The sequence below is a fragment of the Cervus elaphus genome, chromosome 7 (genome assembly GCF_910594005.1).
Source record: "Cervus elaphus chromosome 7, mCerEla1.1, whole genome shotgun sequence".
NCBI lineage: Eukaryota > Metazoa > Chordata > Mammalia > Artiodactyla > Cervidae > Cervus > Cervus elaphus.
In genome coordinates this window covers 22,771,681-22,788,228 of record NC_057821.1, presented here as the reverse complement: position 1 = coordinate 22,788,228, position 16,548 = coordinate 22,771,681, and the positions used below count along the sequence as shown (strand labels likewise).

At 35.3% G+C, this 16,548-nt stretch overlaps 1 protein-coding gene across 4 annotated transcripts in view; it reads left to right on the top strand.

Moving 5' to 3' along the window:
• MMUT (methylmalonyl-CoA mutase) overlaps positions 1-16,548 on the top strand; it is a 33,682-nt gene that overhangs the window by 4,442 nt on the left and 12,692 nt on the right. For 2 of the 4 annotated variants that reach the window (XM_043907688.1, XM_043907689.1), the window contains exons 2-8: positions 1,909-2,333; positions 3,170-3,537; positions 6,710-6,867; positions 7,345-7,516; positions 8,744-8,992; positions 13,976-14,087; positions 14,753-14,868. In XM_043907688.1, the coding sequence (XP_043763623.1) occupies positions 1,949-2,333; positions 3,170-3,537; positions 6,710-6,867; positions 7,345-7,516; positions 8,744-8,992; positions 13,976-14,087; positions 14,753-14,868 (1,560 nt within the window). In that variant the 5' untranslated portion in view covers positions 1,909-1,948. Of the gene's footprint in view, positions 1-1,854; positions 2,334-3,169; positions 3,538-6,709; positions 6,868-7,344; positions 7,517-8,743; positions 8,993-13,975; positions 14,088-14,752; positions 14,869-16,548 lie in introns of all 4 variants that reach the window. The other 2 variants (XM_043907686.1, XM_043907687.1) reach the window with 1 other exon arrangement.

Below are 16,548 nucleotides of genomic sequence, written 5' to 3'. Positions count from 1 at the left end.
AGTAAATTTTAAAAATTAAAAAAATTTAACTTATGTATATTATGTATAATATACATATAGGTAAGTGCATATATCATAATTGTAAAATTTGATGAATTTCCACAAACTGAACACATCTGTGTAATAGGAATTCTGATCAAGACCATCACCCTAGAGCTCCTTTCTTCCTTTCTCAACTAGTCACCACACATAACCACTCTTCTGACATCAAAGATTAGTTTTGCCTAATTCCTAAACATATTTTTACAGCTACATAAAATTCTATAAGTTTTAAATACTGAAGTTACTTATTTCTTCATTGATGATGTTTCTAAGTTTTCCTAAGTATAAGTAAAAGTACTAGGGAATGTGGATTTTATCTAGTAATTTTTCCAGGAGTAGTGATCATGGAATGGCATGGTCATTTCAGAGATTGTTTGTGCATGTTTCCAGTTTGCTTTTTTAAATAGTTAAACTCAGCTAATACTCCCACCAATTGGATTCCCTTTTGTTTTATAATTCCGTAACAAATGTTGGGTATTCTTATTTTGTTTTGTTTAAAATTCACTAAATTGATAGATGAGAAGTGGTATGGAAAACAGAATTTTGAACTCACTTGTTTTATTTATTGTAGGGAATGATGAATATATTAATAAAATTTTCCACTCAAAATCCTTTTAAATACTAGGCTCTACATGTTGAGACTGTGTGACTCTGATAAGCATTAAATAATTCAGAACTTTCAGTACTGCTTTTCTGTGTGGAATTTTGATAAGCTACTTTATTTCTGTATTTCTTTGGACTTTAATTTCTACATCTGTAAAATGATGAAATTGGACTTAGTTACATAGTATAAGACTCTGGGTAATTATCAGGAATATATAGCTTTGATATTAGATCAGTTTATAGAAGAGAATTTATATACATGAAATTTTATATACATATATTTTGCATAAACAAAACATAAACAAGTATATTTTATATGAACATAAAAAGCAGTGTTTCTAATCTATTGAAGTGTGGGAGATGATAGATTTATAAAGAGGGAAACAGAGCTCTTTGGTATAGAATGCTGAAGAGGCCATTTAATCCAGTTTGTAGTTTCAGGGACAGACTGTGCATGTATTAGTTAAATGCTCTGCTTTCCAGGATTAAATAGTAGCTCTTTGCCTCAGTTTCCTCATATATGAAATGGGGATAATATTAGTATCAATGCCTATTTCTTAGTGGTGTTTTGAGGATTAAAATTGCTGCTCTACATAAAGTCCTTAAACAGTACCTGTCACATAGAAAGCCCTGCATACCAGAGGTTATGCCTTAGCCAAAATAGTGCCTACTAGGTCAATGGAAGAGCAAGGGCAAGTCATGGAACTTTGATACACGGAAGGCACTGTAGGTAATCCAGAATTTCTAGAATACAAAATGTGTAGATGTCAAAGGCAGAGGTAATTCTGAGAGATAAGCAGGGATCAGGGCGAAGGGGGCTTAAATGCCTGTTTTATTCACCACTTTTTCCCTCCAGCGTCCAGTACAATGCCTGTCATAATATAGATGTTAAATAAAAACCTGAGTGAAAAATTTATTAGGAGGCTATGCCGCATCCTCTACATGATGCATAGCCTTTGAAAAATCTTCAAAGAAGTGTGACATGATCATCTCTGCATTGGTGTCAGTGTGCAGAATGGATGAGAGGGGCTAAGACTGGTCAGCACAACCAACTAAGAGGCTCTTGAGGAAGAGGACTGGACTAGAACAATGATAGTAGTTGTCGACATGAGGGACCAGAGTTATAAAATATTACGTGTAGGGAACAGAAAAGGAGAAGAGATGAAATCATACTTATTTACTCTTTTTTCTCTTTTCCTTTCTCACCAGTAAGCTCCTGTTTTGCCAGTTTCTTGAATACATGCACTGTGCTGCTTTTTCTAGGTCAGTTCTTGTTCTTGTTTGGCGTGCTCCGTGTTCCATCATGTTGAGGGCTAAGACTCGGCTCTTTTTGCTTTCACCTCATCGCCTGAGGCAGCTGAAAGGGTCATCAGGCTCCAGGCTTACCTGGCAACGACTTCTGCATCAGCAACAGCCCCTTCATCCAGAATGGGCTGCCCTGGCTAAAAAGCAGCTGAAAGGCAAAAACCCAGAAGAACTAATATGGCACACCCCAGAGGGGATCTCCATAAAGCCCTTATATTCCAGCCGGGATACTAAGGACCTCCCTGAAGAACTTCCAGGAATGAAGCCATTCACACGTGGACCGTATCCCACCATGTATACTTTCAGGCCCTGGACCATCCGCCAGTATGCCGGTTTCAGTACTGTGGAAGAGAGCAATAAGTTCTATAAGGACAATATTAAGGGTGAGATTTTAATGTGAGACATAGTGTTTATGATCAAACATAACACTTCCTCATCTTGGCTTTTTGAAGGGAGGCTAGTTAATCTCTATAGAGCTAATAGTCACTTTATAATCTAGTAGTCAAGGCTATACTCTCAAAAAAAAAAATGTTTTTCAGCTTACATGGTCAAAAAACTAGATAACCCAGAATAAAGTGCTCAATTCTTGAAATAAAATAATACCTAAATGCACATTGTATAAAAGGAATTAGGTGAAGTTATATGAAGAAAATTCTGAGACGTTGGCTTTGCCTTTGAAAAACTTTTAATTAAAACTGTCAGGATAAGAATGGGAGGGGAAAATGTTTCATGAGATGATCAAAGAAAGGAATAAACAAATAATGTGGTACAAATTTTAGTTTTTTGCATGGTTTTTGTAATTCTATTTCCCATTAAATTTGAATGGCCAAGACAAGAGCAAAAATAAATGAGCATACAAGTACTAAATTATGTTAACTGTATATAAACAGCCATATCTTCCCATGAATCTTAAAAATATTTCTATCAAAAATTGTTAAGATAAAAAAATCCTCAGATGGACATGAGATCAATATGTTTTATTCCTTCTATTCTTTATTATAGTGAAGTCTGGAATTCACTTTGTGTGTTTTTTAGTACATGGGAAACAGCAGATTCTTAGGAACTAAAGTAACTTTATGTAAGTTTGTTTTGAGCATAAAGATTGTCTATTATCAAAGTATACTGTGATGAGAGGAATCAGTACTTTTAGTAGTGTTAAAATCAGTTTACTTTGATGCCAGACTGTTTAATCTTACCTAATTTTTCTTTATATATTTAGCTGGTCAACAAGGATTATCAGTTGCCTTTGATCTGGCAACTCATCGTGGCTATGATTCAGACAACCCTCGAGTTCGTGGTGATGTTGGAATGGCTGGAGTTGCTATTGACACTGTGGAAGATACCAAAATTCTTTTTGATGGAATTCCTTTAGAAAAAATGTCAGTTTCCATGACCATGAATGGAGCAGTTATTCCAGTTCTTGCAACTTTTATAGTAACTGGAGAAGAGCAAGGCGTACCTAAAGAGAAACTTACTGGTACAATCCAAAATGATATACTAAAGGAATTTATGGTCAGAAATACTTATATTTTTCCTCCAGAACCATCCATGAAAATTATTGCTGACATCTTCCAATATACAGCAAAGGTATCCTTTGTTATTAGAGGTTTTACTGTAGTTTTTAGAATGTAGGAATTTTTATAAAATGCCATAACCTAATTTGAATTTGGTAATTGAGTCTGAGTAGTAGTTATAGTATAGTCAGGATTGGGATTTGTGTTTGTATATATATTGTTGGCTTTTATTTTTTAGTCTTTAATATACTAGTTTTATGGTCTCTCATTACCTATAGGAGTCTGAACAGTAGGCCTTTATTGTATTTTCTTTATTGTTAAAATTTTTATTCTCTGATAATTGTTAGAATCAGGGAGGGCTCATTATTTACACTTCTTTATTTCTCTCCAGATTTCAGAATCAATTGAATAGACACTGGTGTCAGATAGATGGGAATCAAAATAGCAACTTTGTTTCTGCAAGAAAACTGGATTAGAAGATATCACTTGTATCTGCAACCACAATAAGATCCCTAATATTTCACCCCTGAAGTAGGTTCATTTTCCCCAGAGTGGTAGGAAAAGAAGGTTCTTATAGTACTTCTATATTAGCAGCAAACCTTCCACAGGGAAACAGAGCTTCTTCAGTTCCTCTAAGTAATTCATTTATACTTTCCCCTGTCATTCACACTTTACCTTTTGCTGGCAAAGCTCTTTTCTTATCTACCTTAAAATTAGACCATTATTTCACAGTAAAGAGCAAATCATTCTGTCATCAAATCTTTTTTTTTTTATCTCTTTACCTCTTATAATTGCTATTCTCTCGTACCCTTGCTAGCATTGCCTACTCTCCTCATTTGATATTTAGCCTTTACACTTTTCCATTTTATTTTTTTCCATAGATTCCATCTGCCTATGTGAATTGTATAGAATTATACATGCCTATCACCTTTTTCAATTCTACAAACATGCATAGGAGGATTTAGTTGAGCAGTAAATGACAAACACACACACAAATAGCAGTGTCTTTAAGTAAAGATACTAAGAGAAGTTCTCTTTCATAAGAGAAGTTGGAAGGTAGGCTGTCAAGGTCTTGGTTATATGGAAGCTCCACAGCCATAGGATTACAGTCTCCTTTCATTTGGCTTTCTCCTCTATTTTTAGCGTGCCAACTCATGGTTAAGGAAGTAGGGAGGCGGACTTTGTTTGGGGAGAGGGACTCCACCCCTCTGGTTAAAGGTGAACTTCCAGAAGGAAGGAACCAAACTTCCACTTCCATCTCAGTGGACACACAGAGAGGAGATTGGAAATGTAGAACACATTGGCTCTCTGAATGCATGGTTCACAAGAGGAGAGTGGAGAGTAGTTCTTGGGGTAGATAGTAGCAATCTGCCATTATGGTCTTGGACTTTAAACCTTGTGAAAGACTCTAATGTCACCTACAAGTTCAAAATTGCTTTATATAATTCTTTATGTAAGTGATAAATGTGCTAGTTTCAGATATTGATGAAATATGTTATATTGAAGTACTTTGTAAACTTTTTTTTTTCCTTCATAAGCCAAAAGCTCCTTATTGGCTAAATTAATCAGAAAATCTGGATTATGGGCCTCAAATACCCTAAGCACTATTCTTCCTGTTCATGACTGCTCTGCTAACCCATGCGTGGTTATGTTATTCCTTTAAAAAAGTTTGCTTGTGGCAAAACACATATAACGTAAAATTTACCATCTGAGTCATTTCCAAATAAACCATTCAGTGGCTCTAAGTCCATTCACTTTGTTGTGTAACCATCACCATCATCCATCTCCAGGATTGTTTTCATCTTGCAAAAGTGAATCTCCGTGTCTGTTAATAATTACTTTCCATTCTCCCTCCCTTTGGCCCCTGGCAAACACCATTCTACTTTCTGTTTGTACTTATAAGTAGAGTATTTATCTTTTTGTGTCAGGCTTGTTTCACTTAGCATAATGTCCTCCAGGTTCATCTACATTGTAGCTTGTGTCAGAAATTGCTTCCTTTTTAAGACTGAATAATATTCCGGTATTCTAGCATTTCTGTTACTCTTAGAGAAATTCTCTTAAACTGCTCTCAGTAGGGAAGCACCTGTTTGTTTCCTTGCTGCTTTCTTTGTAACTCTAAATGTGCTCAAGTAGTCTGTCAATGTCATGTAATTCAGTCCCCTTATTACTTTTGTGATGAATGTTTTTCAAGAGCTGTTGGTTAGTTATAAAAGGTATTTATTTGCAAGTGTAAAATACAGATAATCCATACCATACCAACAACTAACTTTTTTTGAATAATACTTTATATATAGGCATAATACTAAGTGGTTTTGGTGAGTCATTTCTTTTAATCCCACAACTCCATGAGGAAGGTAGAATTGTGATATCTATTTTAAACTTTAGGAAGCCAAAGGATAACAAGGTTGAGAAACCAAGTCCTACAGTCCTCTGGCTAGTTAAGTGATATGACTGGAATTTGAGCACTCTGACTTGAGTTCACATTCTGAACCCACTAAAATGAATATCTGTGACTTATTATTTACTATTTATTTTTTATTAATTCTTGGAAGGATAATAGTTTTTTTTTTTTGGTTCTGCAGGTTCTGTGTGATATGTACCCTACCTAACATGACATTTTAGGGGAATAGTGGATTAGTGATTGTGGTAGAAGGAACCTGTCTGAGATATCCTAAGCATTAAATGTCATAGTAAATCAAACTGAAATCTTTGAATTTTAAGTCATGCGTTTTTCATGTTTAGTTTTCATATACAGTACTAGCACTGAATCATTTTCTTTTTTTCCTCCACTGTGTACTTATTCATCTTCAAATAAGATAATTAATAACTAGTTAACAATAATTAAATTTATGCATCTTCAGCAGATATGCCCAAAGACTTGAGGTCTTAGGACCTCTTATGAGGTCAGAGGCATCAGTTTCTAAAGATGTCATCATTCAGTTCTTGGGCCAAAGGTTACATTCCTAATCTCAGCCAACTAATTTCAATGTTTAACTTTTGGTGCTGATCAATTGTTGATGATTCCTTTTCACTAGGAAATAAAACAGGTACATGTAGTCCTTTGTGGTTCATTGGATGAGCCATTTAAACTGAAAAATGAATATAACTAAACATTAAATATTTTCAGTTAATGTTATATCTGAATTGAACATCATTTTAAAGTAGTATTGTCTCATAGAAAATAAATTTTATGGAACCTTTTTTATATTTTTATTTAAAGTTGTGTTTTTTATTATTTTGTATAGCACATGCCAAAATTTAATTCAATTTCAATTAGTGGATACCATATGCAGGAAGCAGGGGCTGATGCCATTCTGGAACTGGCCTATACTATAGCAGATGGGTTGGAGTACTGTAGAACTGGACTCCAAGCTGGCCTGACCATTGATGAATTTGCACCAAGGTGAGTAAATTAAACTCAAATATTACCTCAACATTAAAAAGTTTATAGGACTATTTTATGAGTGTATAGCAAAATATATTGATAAAATGAATTTGTGTATACAAATATACCAGATTCTTTTAGGGAATAAGCAAGTACTCTTTATAATTATTAATAAAATTCAGAGTTAAGTTTGACCATACTTCTTTGTAAATTAGAGGAATTTTATTCTCTGCTATTCTGAAAATAATTAACTGACACATTTTGAAAAATAATTTTAAAATGTAAATATAATTTTCAAGACAGATTTGTTTCTGTTCTTTTAAAAGACAGGTCCTCTATTATAGGTTTAAGGTTATTGAAGTACATATGCTTTGATTTTAATTCAAATTAAGTTATTTGAAATTAAAATCTGAGCTTTTGTGTGCGTGTGTGTGATGCAATTTGTTTTATTTTCCATTTTATAATCAGATTTTGGACTTAACATTACTATTTTAGGTTGTCTTTCTTCTGGGGAATTGGAATGAACTTTTATATGGAAATAGCAAAAATGAGAGCTGGGAGAAGACTCTGGGCTCACTTAATAGAGAAAATGTTTCAGCCTAAAAACTCTAAATCTCTTCTCCTAAGAGCACATTGTCAGACATCAGGATGGTCACTTACTGAGCAAGTATGTATGAATTTTAAGAAGTCATTTGTTTTCTTCTAAGCAACTTGGCCTAGGCAAGAAATGTATTTAAGAACTTTTCTGCTAATATTTGAAAATCACAATTGTTCTGAAGCATAATGCATATTTAATGTTTGTTTTTACACAAATTATAATAAAATTTGCTCCCTCTAGTGGTTAACAATATAAAATAATTTAAATCTTGTATGGAGTTTACTTGTATGGCTGTGTGTGTTACTTTTTTGAGTAAAAAATAAGTGATGATGAGGAAGAAGTACAGTTATAATTTAATATCATCTTAAGTAACTTTAATGATTAAAATTCTTATCACAAAACTTCCTCATTAAAGTTGGTGTTATGCATACTTTTTATGTATGTGTTACATGTTTAAGTAAGCATCCAGCAAATAAACCACTTAAAAACTCTTGTCACTTGGATAATCTATTTTAATTTCATTTAATTAAAAAATTATATAGTGGTGATCTTTTTAACATGCATTTTCTTAATGTATTGAATTATTTTGATATATTAACAATAAGTTATAACTTTAAAGTTACATTGCTTTTATACATTTAAAAGCAAATAAAAACTAGAAGTATCCATATTAAATATGACTTCAGGTACTTATAAATGGAAAAATACAATTTCAGTGTTGGAAGGAACTTCAATAATCATTTTTGTCTTAATCCCCTCATTTTTACAGCTAAGTAAACTAAAATTCAGAAAGGTTTAGTGACTTGCCCAGATCACAGTTAGGAACAGAATAAACTCGAAATCATATTTCCTGTCTTATAGTCCATTCTTTATCTGTTTTATTAACAAATCATTGCCAGTTTTGGCCACCTCATTAGAGTAGATACTTAAAGGTATACAGTAATTAGGAAATAGTTAATTATGAGATGAAGGATATTAATAATCTAAGTAGACAATGTATTACACTCCTGATGCTCATATAGAAGATTATTTAGGTGATAAAAAATAAGCACAACAAATATTTAATATTTCAAATGATTATAAGAGGCAATGTTTTATTGCTCCAGCATGGACTAGGCACTTGGACTCTTAATTCTAAGTCTAGTTTGTTTCCTAATTTGTTTAAATTTATTTGATATTCTGAAGACTAAGGCAGATTTTGGCAAAGAAAGTATGCATCAGGCACTCCTACTCATATCATCATTTACAGCTGCAGTATATCAATTGGCTTGTTTTGCTTTTTACTAAACGTTTTAGGATCCTTACAATAACATCATTCGTACCACAGTAGAAGCAATGGCAGCAGTGTTTGGAGGTACCCAGTCTTTGCACACAAATTCTTTTGATGAAGCCCTGGGTTTGCCAACTGTGAAAAGTGCTCGAATTGCCAGGAACACACAAATCATTATTCAAGAAGAATCTGGGATTCCCAAAGTGGCTGATCCTTGGGGCGGTTCATATATGATGGAATCTCTCACAAATGATATTTATGATGCTGCCTTGAAGGTGAGTTTCTCCTGTTTGAAACTTTGCTTTCAAGATTTACAGATTTATGAAGATTTATAGATTTTTGATTTATAAATGAAATCATTTATAGATTTGTATTAGGATTTATAAAGTGAGAAAAAAGGGGAATTTTAGATTTGACTTTATTTAAAACATTTAATTTAAAAATATATTTTTATTTATTTTATTCAAAGAGTTAAAAAAACAACTAATGTTAAAAGGCTATAATAAAATAAGCAATCCTTTGTCCTCCACTTACTTGTTTTCATGCTTCCTTGAGTCAGCTACATTTTTTGTTTGTTTTTGTTTCCATATTTTAAAATTACATGTGTATACTGTTCGTCCTAACTCAGTTAGGTTTAGACCTTATCTATTGCTTTGCCAGTATGGTGGTGTGGTATTTTAGCTGGATCTTGCCCCTTCTTTGCCATACCATAATACTCATGTGTTATAATTATATATCAGTGTAAAACCTTCCTAAAGCCCTCTAAATTCTCATTTGGTTTAGACTGGTTTCTCTCTGGACCATTACTATCCTTGGACTTCCCTTTGTTATTACTCTGGGAATTCTTTTCACTTCTGCTATGTTGAATCTGTATCTTGAATCCTGTCTCTTTGTTGATTATCCCTTGTTGTTCTGAAGCACATCTTATGAGAACCTCCTAAAAGTGGTACATGAGAAATGAACTGTTTGAAAGTTTGGATGCTTGAAAATGTCTTTATTCTACTTTCATATTTGATAGTCTGGTTTGGAATTTTTCATTTGGGAGTTTGCAAGCAAATTTGTAAGCATTCACCTACTTTTTATTCCAGCTTCCAATATTTCTGTTCAGAAATCTGATGCCATTCTTACTCAGGCTCTTTCTTTTTGAAAGTTTTAGGATCTCTTCTTTATTTTTATATTGATTGATCTTTGGTATGTGTATTTTTCCCTACATTGTCCTTGACCTTTGGTGGACATTTTTTCACCTGGCCGCTTTTTCATGTTTCCATGGCTCTGGGAAATTGTCATATACTATTTCTTTGGTAATTCCTTTCCTGTCATTCTTCTGTGGTTTCTCTTTTTTAGAACTTTAGAAATCATGTTCTGACATTCTTATAATGCATCTTTGAGGTGTTTTTTTTTCTGTTTTTTTGAAGGAAGACTCCTCAGCTTTATCTTTCTACTTAAATACTTTAAAATTCATATACCATGTTTTTAATTTCTAAAAGGTCACTTTTACATTCCAGTTTTTCTGCTTGCATGTCATACCATTTGTTTCATTAATACAGAATCTCTTCTTTTCTGAGGACAGTTATATCTTCTGAAGTTTTCTTGTATATCCCATGTTGTCAGTGTTTCCTCTGTGGACCTTTTTGTTTGCAGTTTTACTCAGAATGCAGGGTTTTGTTTCATGTACATCTTATCCTTGCCTCTTCTGGCACTTGATGTTTCATAGTCCATTGCTTCTCTAGTCTAGTAAGTTTTGGTTTTCCTGACAGAAAGGGAAAAGGTAGTTACAAACTCTCAAGTGGTTTCCGTCTTTTTGGCTTTCTAAAAGATTCTCGGCTTCTGGTTGAATCTAGTATAGGTTTCTCTTTCTTAAATTTGTCAGGGGAAAGCCAGTTTGACCTTGTTTCTTTCTGAGAAGTCATATCCCATTCCACTATCCATCTTCCACTATCTCATGTATATATGAGGTGTGATTGAGGGTTTAGATGTTTCTTGATGTCAATAAAGATAGAGTTATATCATTACTCTATTCCTCTAATAAAAAATCACATGGCATTTTGAAATTGGTTTTTAGAGTCTTTATTTATCTAACCATGGAAACTATTTATATAACTAAAATTAAAGACTACACAATTAGTGTTTTCTTTAGTTGGCTTCTAAAACGAGTGAGAGGTGTTGTGTTTTCCAAAGTGTACTTGTTAGTTCTTTTGTTGTCTTTTTGTTTTGTTTTTTTCTTGATTTTTCAAGTTAATTAATTTATTTTAATTGGAGGGTAATTACAATATTGTGATGATTTTTGCCATACATTGACATGAATCAGCCACGGGTGTACAAGTGTCCCCCATCCCGATCCCCCCTCCCACTTCCCTCCCCATCCCGAGCCCCCCCTCCCACCTCCCTCCCCATCCCATCCCTCTGGGTTGTCCCAATGCGCCGGCTTTGAGTGCCCTGTTTCATGTATCGAACTTGGTCTATGGGTTTGGTGTGACTTTGGGCAGCCTGTATATTAATGCTCAGGGCTATGTTCCTGTGTTGCTGGAGAATTAGCGTGGTATGTCTTGCTCTGGAATTGTTGGCTCTTGGGTGGAGTTTGGTTTCGGTGTAGTTGGTCTTTTGGGTGAGTTCTTGTCTATTAGTGTTCCCTGGAGTCAGGGGTTCTCTAATGTTCTCAAGTTTTGGATTTAAGCCTCCTGCCTCTGGCTTTTAGTCTTATTCTTACAGTAGCCTCAAGATTTCCCCATCCATATAGCACATGGTAAAACATCCTAGATGATAAAACATCTACGTTAATGGTGAAAAGATTCTCCACAGTGAGGGACACCCAGAGAGGTTCACAGAGTTACATGGAGAAGAGAAGAGGGAGGAGGGAGATAGAAGTGACCAGGAGGAGAAAGGGGGAGTCAAAAGGGGAGAGAGCAAGCTAGCCAGTAATCAGTTCCCTAAGTGTTCTCCACGGCCCGGAACATCCAGAGAGATTCACAGAACTGAGAAGAGAAGAGAAGGGGGAGGGAGGAGAGACCTGGGGAACAAAAAGTAGAGTTAAAAGGGGAGAGAGCAATCAAGCCAGTAATCACACCCCTAAGTGAAAGTGGGTACTGAAGATTAGATTCTTAAAGGTACAAAATTGATAACAAATACCAAAAAGCAAAGATTAAAAATCTAGAGTAGAGGTTAGATTCTCAAAAATACATATTAAAAATACAAAACAAAACCAATCATAAAAATTATAAAAAATATATATATGAAATTTGCTTTAAAAATAGGGTCTTTTTATTTTTTTGCAAGGTCATTGTAGGTTATAAAAATGAAAATTAAAGGAGTAATAAGTAATTTTAAAAATTAAAAAGTGATCATAGTAAAAATATATCTAGGAATTTCTCTGGAGCTGTTGTGAGCAGTGAGGGGTCAGTTCAGTTTCAGATAGCTCTTTGTTCCAGCGTGTACTTCTTCTCAGGGTCTATAGGCCCCTTCCAATGCTTAGTCAATGTTAACCTCAGGATTTTAATCTGCTGCACCTGTCACTTCCAGAGCGGTTCCCTCTTGTTTATTTTGGCTTCCTCTGTTTGCAAGTCTCTTCAGTGTCTGAATCCCGTCCTGACACAAGGGGGCGAAGGTGGTCACTTTCAGGCTCGCTTGTTCAGTTGTGTTGTGGGGAGGGAGGGACACTGCAAACAAATATGGCTGAAGTGTGTGGGGAGCGCTTGCTGTGTAGGAACACACTGGGTTTGCTCCAGCTCAAGGCAGCATGTGCTTCCCAGGTCTAAGCCGCTCGGGTTCTCCAATACTCTGCAAGTGCATAGACGCGGTTGGGCATGCGTTTTGTGCCCTTCCCAGGTCTGAGCAGCTCAGGGGACCAGGCGCTTGGCCAGCGCACTGTTCCCAGTGGGCCAGTGTGTCTTAATCACCTCCCTGGTCTTGGCCGCTTGGTTTCCTGGGTGCGCCACGAGAGCGTTGTCTGAGGTGTGCTGTGTATCTCCTCTGGGGAGCTGATCTCAGGCTGCGACCCTCCTGGCAGATGTCAGCCTCCAGGGTCCCAGGAAGACGTGGTTAGCAGCTGGGAGCCTGCTCACAGTTTGGTGGAGGATGCCGGTCTCTGGGGCTGAGATCGCAGCAGCCCCTTGCCTTCTGGTTCAGGCTGTCGGGTGCCTCTCTGCGTGCCTCTCTGCCTCTGGCGGGGGTAGGGGTCTGTATGCAGCCAACTAGCTCTCCTTTGGTATTTGCTCAATCCTTTGTTGTGTGAGCAGGCCAGTCTGCACGTTAGAGCCTTTCGCAGTAAAGTTCTCTCTTTTTTTCTCTCTCTGGAGATCCCACAGTTTGGGTTGCCATCTCACGTTAGCTCCCTCGAATTGTCCTCAGGGCATTCATTCCCGGTCCTTAGCCTAAGCACCCATTATGCAGCCCATGCCTCCCTGTCCAGCGCCCCCTTGCTGGTGGCAGATGCAAGTGTCTGGGCTACTTCTCCACTGGCAGTTGCAGTTAGGCGCATATTCTGTGGGTTTTTTTTTTTTTTTTTTCCTCTCCCAGTTATGTTGCCCTCTGAGATTCCAAAACTCCCCACAGACCTGCTTGTGAGAGAGTTTCCTACTGTTTGGAAACTTCTCCTTCATGCTACCTCCTCAGGACGGGTCTCCGTTCCTAACTCTTGTCTTACTTTTTGTCCTTTATATTTTGTCCTACCTCCTTTTGAAGAGAATGGGCTCCCTTTCTGGATGCCTGGTGTCCTCCGCCAGCATTCAGAAGTTGTTTTGTGAAAGTTGCTCAGCATTCAAATGATCTTTTGATGAATTTGTTGGGGAGAAAGTGGCCTCCCCATTCTATTCCTCCGCCATCTTGGGTCCTCTCCCCACTTCTGTTGTCTTTTTAAATGATTTTTAAACACAGAATGTCCTTTTTAATTGATGTAATTTGTATATTTGCAGTGTGTTAGTTTAAAGTGTACAATGTAAGAATTTAATATTTGTATATATTGTTAAAGAATTATCTGAATAAGTTTGGTTAACATCCATTACTACACATAGTTTTTCTTGTGATGAGAACTTTAAAGATCTACTCTCTCAGCAACTTTCAAATCTATCACACAGTATTGTTAGCGCTGCAGAATTTCTAATCAGTGCTCTTGTTAACTTACTTCTTTTCTCAAGAAACATTTACCACTAAAATAATTTATAATTTTATTAACTTTAGTATTTACATAGCATAACATGTTTGTACTATTTATTAAAATATTTTCATATTCTCTTCTAGTTTTATTAATGTATTTTTCTTATTAGCTCATTAATGAAATTGAAGAGATGGGCGGAATGGCCAAAGCTGTAGCAGAGGGAATACCTAAGCTTCGAATTGAAGAATGTGCTGCCCGAAGACAAGCTAGAATAGATTCTGGTAAGACAAAGTAGAAAAGCTTTTATGTGAAATGCAGTATTTAAAAAGAAATATTAATTTCTATTTGAAGATAGCATGTATAGTTAATAGAACAAAAGTTATGAATAAGTGAAACTTGGATAAAATGTTTCTCATGAATCTATATGTATCTATCTCTGTTTGTATTTTTGCATGCCTGGATACACATGGGAAAACATGTATAAAGTATATTTGGAGGCATTATAAAGCAGAGTTTGTAATTCTAGTTTATCGTTTATAAATTTTAAAGTTTTTTTGGTTTGTTTAAAAATGGTTGGCTGTAAGGGAATTAAACTACTAGAAAAGCTCTTGCACATTTATCTTCTACCTTATAAATCTTAGATGGTAGCTGCTACTACTGCCTTAATTTTGTAGTGTTAGAAGAGAGTTTATCAGAAGCTCTGGGAAAGTTTGGGAGAATAAGAAAAATCCTCCCTTACAGATATTCTGATATATACTCGTCTTTTCCCCTTCTACCCTTATTCCATATTGGTATTCGCTGATCTTTATTGATGTCTATTAAGAGTTAAGAATACTACTTAAAAATATCAAACTTATAAGAAAAGTATGTGATGATCAGAGCATTACTGTTAGACAATTATTTGTGAATAGAATCTACATATTATTTTCCTCTGGGAAATTGACAGGTTCTGAAGTAATTGTTGGAGTAAATAAGTACCAGTTGGAAAAAGAAGAATCTGTGGATGTTTTGGCAATAGATAATACTTCAGTGCGTAATAAGCAGATTGAAAAACTTAAGAAGGTAATAACAGGTATCATATTTTGAATTTTTTTTTTTTTTTTTGGTATGCTGGGCACTGTCCACGCCCTCACATGTCCTGCTCTATTGTTACAACCACCATGTGAGGTGTGTATTATTTCCCAACATTTTAGAGATAAAGAAACTGAAGATAAGGGAGATTGAGAAACTTGCCCAGGATAAATAATTAGGCAAATCTAAGTTTGTTGATATTAAACATTCACCTTTTTAATCATAATATCTGCCTCTGTGAAACTTGTGAAAGTGAAGTCTCTCAGTCGTGTCCGACTCTTTGCGACCCCTTGGACTGTAGCCCACCAGGCTCCTCCGTCCATGGGATTCTCCAGGCAAGAATGCTGGAGTGGGTTACCACTTCCTTCTCCAGGGGATCTTCCCGACCCAGGGATCGAACCCGAGTCTCCCGCATTGGAGGCAGACGCTTTAACCTCTGAGCCACCAGGGAAGCCCTTCTTATTAAAAACTGCTCCATAATAATAATAAATCAATAATTTATTGATTTGAAGTAAGGCTTAGATGGTTATGCAGCTCAAAGTTAAAAACAAGATTAAGTTCAGAGTCCATATTTGAACCCAGGTCTTCTCACTGTAATTTATTTTTGTGTTCCTGATACTACTATGAAAGAATTATTTGCTTTCAATTTTTTTTTAATTCAAATATATATGAATAGTGTTTCAGTAAGATATAATTTAGAATGAAAGATGTTTGTTTTGATTGGAACTAGAGTACTGGTATAATTTTTTATTTCCAGTTTCTTACTGAGATGAACCAAAATATACGAAGTACTAAAATAGATAAAACATATTAATTCTTATTGTTGTAACCTCTATGTTTCTATTGTATGGAGCTACTTTGTCTCATAATCTCTGGCTTTAGTAATTACTGCTATTTCTAAGGCAGGAAAGTTGAAGTTCCTTAATGATTTTCTCTGTTTACTATCCTTGTGATTAAGATAGCACTTTCCCCCCCCCTCAGTTCAAGTATTCTTTTAAGAATCTAATAGACTTTGTCCGGTTAGACTATACGCAGAACATTCATCTTCCGTTTGTTTTTTCTATTAGAGTTAATGGCAGATGTTTAATATTATTTCTTTTTACACCCTCATTCAGGAGTTAATTGTTCCTCCCCTACATTTTTGCCTTTTTTTTTTCTAAAGAGTGTTATTTAGGATGTAGCATTCTATTTCCAGTGACCACAAAAATCTCAATATTTATTATATTTGGAAAACTCCTTGTTTCCTCTCTTGTACTTAAATTTTCTTAAACTCACAACTTGAGGGCATGCAGTTACCATAAATGATAATATAACATTTTTAGATAACAGTGAGAAATTCAGTAATGATAATGGATTTGGTTTGTTCTTTGCCTTTAATATAAATTTTCTAATCCACCTCTGCTTATAAATATGATAAAATTTTAGTGGCATCTTAAGCAGTATCATATTTTAGACTCATACAGATGTGAAAACTTGTAAAAAGTTGAATTTTAGGTAACTTTGTTTAGGCATGTGGTTGGGTCCAGAGCTAATAAACTATTATATAACTAAGATATTTCTAAGTTTGATCTCTTAGGTACTTGGGAGGGTCAGCACTATTATTTATTATTGCCCTGATTGTTTCTGAATTATCAGTGTTATATAGAATTTGCCATTACTTTAGGAAGTTCT